Source organism: Phalacrocorax aristotelis, chromosome 9 (assembly GCF_949628215.1).
Source record: "Phalacrocorax aristotelis chromosome 9, bGulAri2.1, whole genome shotgun sequence".
Taxonomy (NCBI): domain Eukaryota; kingdom Metazoa; phylum Chordata; class Aves; order Suliformes; family Phalacrocoracidae; genus Phalacrocorax; species Phalacrocorax aristotelis.
In genome coordinates, this window is record NC_134284.1 from 9,439,660 (window position 1) to 9,445,659 (window position 6,000).

Consider the following 6,000-nt stretch of genomic DNA (forward strand, 5'->3'; position numbering starts at 1 on the left):
TCTGGACTCCGCCGGCAGCTGGCCAGAAGAACAGATTTGAACTTACCCATTATGCCAGAACATGTGTGTTTGATTAGAAGAAAGAAATTATGCATATTTCTTCTGGATGGTGGTATTCATCAGACCTCCCATTGTAAACTAATTACAAGGCATGCTGCTATGCAAGTATCAAAAATCCTTTGTAACATAATAAACCAGTATATTTCTATAGGCAGTATTGCTCTTAAGCCCTATAGTCAGTTTTCTGTTATTGTGCTCCTTACATCCGCACCTCAAATCAGAAAATGCAGCATTTCACTCTTAATTGAAAAGGATAGAATTTGAATGCTATAGAACAGAACTTTCCTTTCTCCATATATAATTGCAAAAATATCTCACCTCATTACCTCAGTTATGAGGGGCTTGGTAAAACCACTCAACCCAAGCCTGTGACGTTTCATGCATTTCTTCAGCCTTCAAGAACAGAAATCTTGGTAACAACTTGTTAGACCATGTTTATAAACCTACCTAAGAACACCCCATTGTGCGATAGGCAGAAGGACCCTCTCTGGTTTTCAGCAAACACTCACTAGCGGTGAAATGGCACCACAAAAGACCTGCTTCTCCTGCAACAGTCAGAGGCAGCCCACCAGGCTGGGGTGAGCAGGGAGGTATCACGGCTATAAGTGGAAGATGCAGAAAACATACAATAAAAAAAGTGAAAGGGCCACAGAAATTTTGAAGCAAGGTTTTAAGAGGGTTCACATACCACAGGGACTTCTAAATTAACTAATCTTATAATGAAAACACTTTTTTTTTTTACTTCAAACCATATACTTGACACTGAATGCAAGCAGTTGGGTTCTGAGCTAAAAACATCAGTCATGGGCTTCCTTCAACAAAAGGTCAGCTCTTAGGATTATGGCTTCTTGCCTTATTTTCTAACCAGCAGGGCTCTCTGGTGTCCAGCAGGCACAAAATGAGCTCAGCGGCCCCAAAGGCTGCCCTGATGTGGATTTCAACCCATGACAGCACACAAGAGGGTACCAGTGACACGCTCCTGTCGGGACCAGGTGCAGAGTCCACACAGAGCACAGCCATGCCAGTTCAAAGTACCTTCCACCCCTCGCTCATGAGGGACAACGCAGCCCACTGGCAGCACATCAAGCGCTGACTCAGTCGAGTTGGCCCAGGGCAGCAGGTGCTGACGGCATCACTCTGGGACCCTGCCTAACCATGGGGAAAGCTGCCCTTCTCCAGCAGAGGCAAACATGAAAAGGGGAAAAGCCACAGCCTCTCAGCAGCAGATTAGCTACCCAGGCATCCCACTGCAAACACAGATTTTACGTTTCCATGCATCAGCCAGCCAACCAGTTCTTGCCAGCTCCCATCTCCTGCCTCCCGGCAGGAGGGACTTCCAAGGCCCAGGGCTCCCCAGGCTCTGCAGCATCTGAGGCTGCCAAGCAGGTGGGTATCTCAAACTCCACAGCACCTGGCACATCTGCAGCTTCTAACTTTAAAAAGAAAATTCCTTTCTTATATCTTGAAGGAGAAATTTCTCAAATGGCTTCTCTTCTGGAGTATTTCCTTGCCTTGTTTTGGGGAGGTTTTTTAACATTGCTGCTTTTGATTTATTTATAATATAGGGATTATTTTTCTACAGGGCAGACATTTCACCTCCTACAAAATTTTGTAATTGCCCCCTGAAAATTTTTACAATACATGGCAGGCCCCTGTGCCACCTCTGCACCTGAGCAAAAGTAATTTCAAGTGGGCTCAAACCTTTTACAGACAGCATCATCTCCATCATCCCCCTCAAGCCCCTGCAAACCCCAATTAACCCTAAGAAGTGACGCTGGGACCTGAGCTGCCAGAAGCTGCAGCACATCACCCTTTCACCCACGGTCCCAGAGCACCACCTGACCTGGGGGGCACTCCAGGTGACTGACCGTGGAGCCCAAGCTGTGGCCTCGCTTCCCAGCCTGAACCACCCGCCAGCTTTTCTCCACCAAGCGTCAGAGCTCCAGCAGAATGGAGACAGGTCCTCAAAACCAGACTGACCTCTGTCCTCAGGCCAGAGCACCCCTCTGCACAAGGATGTGAATCTTCTCACACTGAGGAGAGGACTCAGCCTGAGTCAACAACGCCTTGGTGAGATCCTTAGTTATTTACCTACTACAAAGGGGGACCCATGGTATTATTTTACTAGAAAATGGAAACTCTAGTTGAGGAGAATGCAGAAGCCAACAAGCAGTGCGTTGGGTCTGTCTACAGAAGAGTCCTTTAAAAGAACGTTACCTGGTTATTTTGACTGTTTAACCATGTCAGCTAATATTTTTAAATATGACTGATTCCAAAGATAGATTTGGATCACTGGTCTGCAAAGATGAAAGGTTACATATCATTATCAGCCCTCATACGTCAACGAACAGTTCTCAGGAGTAACCAGTACCCTTTTAAAATTCTACTTCCATCCATTCTCTTTGATGCAATCTTAACTTTCTTGTAATGCTGTTGAAAGTTATTTAGAAATGGCAAAATCCTGACTCATTTCTCTCATGTAGCTACAAGGAAAGCTTACTTTATTGGACACAAGTCATCCTTGTCTTATGTTTGTACAGCTTAAAAAAGAAAAAAACCATGAAGCACATCACACTAAGCAGACAGTAAACTGACAGAGGTTCATTTACTAAGCAAACCTCTCCCTCTGTTCCAACACTTAGGCTGAAGATTAAAGTCACACTATTGTTTTAAAAGCACAAACCTTTAAAGAAAGATGAGGCCAACATTACATAGATTCATTTCCATGACAAGAGGAGTTACCACCTAGCCAAAGGCTTACACTTTAAAAAAATTCTTCTGGACTCTTAGCCCCACCTAATACCTATATCCCAAAACAATAAATTACAATAGCACATGTCCCGCTAAAAAGTTCTGATCCAGTTGCTCTGAAACACCCCATGCCCCTCCAAATGTTAAGCCATAGAAGCTTTCTGGGCATCCATTTATGTGTATAATCTAGCAGATAAAACATAAATACACTGAACTTAAATTTGGGATTTTTGTGTATCCATTCACAAGACTTTAGAAGACAAGCAAAACGGGCAGGTTTAATGGTGGAAGGGAAACGTCTATATGTAGGAACCTGCATGCAGTCAGTTGGTTAGTCACGGGAATAATCTTCCTGTTGAACGCATCCCACATCTCAGTTACAGATGGTAGCTGCTATTTCAGGGCCTCACATATCCATGGTACTTATTGTAATAAGGGGATTGGTTACTATTAATTCTGATGGAAATTCCTCTGCATTTCATTTTACAAACAATATTGAGTCCCTTTCAGTCCTGGACCGTTGTGTAGCACTTCCATGCACTGTTCGGAGTCTGATACCTTCCACACTAAAGCACAAGGGCCAAAAATCTCTTTAGAGCAAGTAGCTTGGTATCAATTTATAAAACAAGTTCTGTCCTGTCATTACCATTCATACAAAAATGACTGCAAGAACACCACAGCTCAGTTTCAAAATCATATCTTCAACACAGGGTCATTCCCCAGGACCCTTCTCCCCAGCCAGTGCCAACAGCCTTCAGGCATCCAGTTGAGTCTCCAAGTGTCTTGTACAGATGCTGTACTCCAGTACAACTTTAACATAACCCACCGATTTTTTTCCCCTCCAGGTGGCCAGCAATGCACTTTCAACAGTAATCAGGCAAACAGACATCATCCAGAGAAAGAACTAGGATGACCTTAAAGGCATGCCGAAGCAGAATGGTTATTTATACCTCCTGACACCAGGCTCCCACCAGGAATAACTGAAATCCCATCTACTCTCATTTTAAACCAAATCCACCCAAGCCTTAACTGAACTGATGATCAGTAGTTCAGTGGAGCTAAGTACAGGAGCAATGTTTCAACCTTTGTGGAAGCGGGGCGGGGGTGGGGTGGGGGGGTGCATACACGGGTTTTAAGGTGTTCCCAAGCAATCGGGAAACATCACCATACTGCTCGCTTCATTTCCCGTGAAAAAAAAAAAGAATCTCAGCACCACTCACACGTCCCCTTAGTTTGGCACAAGTTTGGACCAAAAGAAATGCCTAATTTTTCACTTCTGTAATTTTTTAAAAGTTCCATTGTTTCTATTTCTGGCATATCTCTAAAAGAAGTGGATGCTTTGAAAACATGCTATATGCTATAGAATTCAAGTTTCAAAGAAATGGGGATCTTTTCAGCATTCAGGACAATGCAACAAACTTAGTTCTAAGCCAATCCACTTTGCCACAGCAAAACAGACATGGAGAGAACAGCCAAGTCACCCCAAACTGAAGCAATGACATTGGAAGTGCAAATAAACTTCATTGGGCAAGAAACCTATAATGTAAGTGTCCTACAAGGCAAGCGCCCTCTCCATTTCTGAGCAGCAAAGCCTGGAAAAGCCCTTAAAAAAAAAAAAATAACACAAAACGTTTGCTGTGTTCAGAGCATCCCCTATTTCGTGGAACATAACCAGCGCAGTAACGACAGAAACTACTTTGGGTAACACTATCACACGGGCGCAAACCACCAAAATACCGGATCCGAGCCCTGTACCTGCGCAGGGAGCGTTCTCCCTCCACCTGAAACAACCCTCCAAAGGAAAGCCACAGTCAAGACTAGGCTTTTTTGGCGGGGTACGGCCCGCCTTGGCGGTCCCCGCTCCCTCTCGGCAGCCGAGGAGCCCGGCGAACATCCCAGCGCGGAGCACGGCGGTGAGCGGCCCCGGAGCGCTGCCGGCACCGGCGGGGCGAGGGACCCGCGGGCGCAGCCCCGCTGTACGCCGGGCGCGGCTTTAGCAGGACGAGCCCTCCGCGCCCGCCCGCCGCCCGGTGCGGGCGTCCCCGCGCAGCCCAGGGCGCCTCCGCCACCCCGAGCGGTGCTGAGGGGACAGCCCAGCCGGGGCTGCCTAAGCCACGGACACCCGCGGACAGCGAGAACGCGACACGGGTGGGTGGGTGGGGGAGCCCGTGGAAACTTTCCACCGGGAGCTGCGAGGCGGGTCGGTCCGGCCGGGAGCCGGTGCCCGGCGGCCCCTTACCTTGGATCTCTCCTTCACGTAGTACTTGCCGAGCCGGCTCCCGCAGTACATCACCAGCCGGTCTATCAGCGTGAGGAGGAAGTTTATGGCCTCGCAGCCCTCCTCCGTGCCCCCGATCCACTTGATCTGGTCGCCGCGGAGGTGCCGCTTGGCGACGCCGCGGCTGGGGCCGGCCAGTTGCCCGTCGGCCAGCTCCCCGTCGCGGTGCATCCGCTTCACCCGCTCCAGCACGCAGTCCCCCACCACCTCCCCGAGGAAGTTGTCCAGGTAGCAGAAGCCGATGTCGTGCAAGCAGGGCACGACGTACTCCAGGGCGATTCTCTCCAGGTCGAGCCTCATGATGTGCCCCAGCGGCATGGCGCTGCGGGGACGGGCGCGCCGCTGCCCTGCCGGCGCCCGCCCCGGGAGGCGATGACCGCCGGGCCGCCGCCGGCTCCAGGCCGAGCCGGGCAGGGGCTCCGCCGCGGCGCGGGGCCAGGCGAGGCGAGGCAAAACTTTCGCCGCGGCGGGACGGGACGGGCTGGGCTCCGCGGCCCGGCGTGCGGAGGCAGCGGTGCTGCCGGAACCCCGCGCTGCTGCCGCCGCCGCCCCAGCAGCCTGCGGGACCCCCCCCCCCCCCCACAGGGCCGTGTGGGAACCGCGCACGGCGGCCCTCGCCCGATTTATGGACCGAGGCAGCAGATGGCCCCGCGCTGATTAATACGCCGGCTACGTGCGGGATGTGTGCTCGCCCCGCCGCCCGCTCGCGCGGCACCGCCACGCGTGGGTGGAGCCCGCCCGGCACGGCGAGGCACGGCACCGCCACGCCCACCACCGCCGGCACAACCAATCGGCTGTCGCGGGGCGTGGTCAGCCCGCGGGGAACAAGCGGCTGGGGCTTCCACACGTGCGCGGGGGGGAGTGGCTTACGGTCCCGCAAGCTCCGCCTCCTCGGGGAGGGGGCGAGGCCA

General features: G+C 51.1%; 1 protein-coding gene across 1 annotated transcript in view; it reads right to left on the reverse strand.

The window, feature by feature from the left end:
* EGLN3 (egl-9 family hypoxia inducible factor 3) overlaps positions 1–5,766 on the reverse strand; it is a 29,778-nt gene extending 24,012 nt beyond the window's left edge. The window contains exon 1 of the mRNA XM_075103335.1: positions 5,051–5,766. Within this exon, the coding sequence (XP_074959436.1) occupies positions 5,051–5,407 (357 nt within the window). The 5' untranslated portion in view covers positions 5,408–5,766. The remainder of the gene's footprint in view (positions 1–5,050) is intronic.
* Between the last annotated feature and the right edge of the window lie 234 nt (positions 5,767–6,000).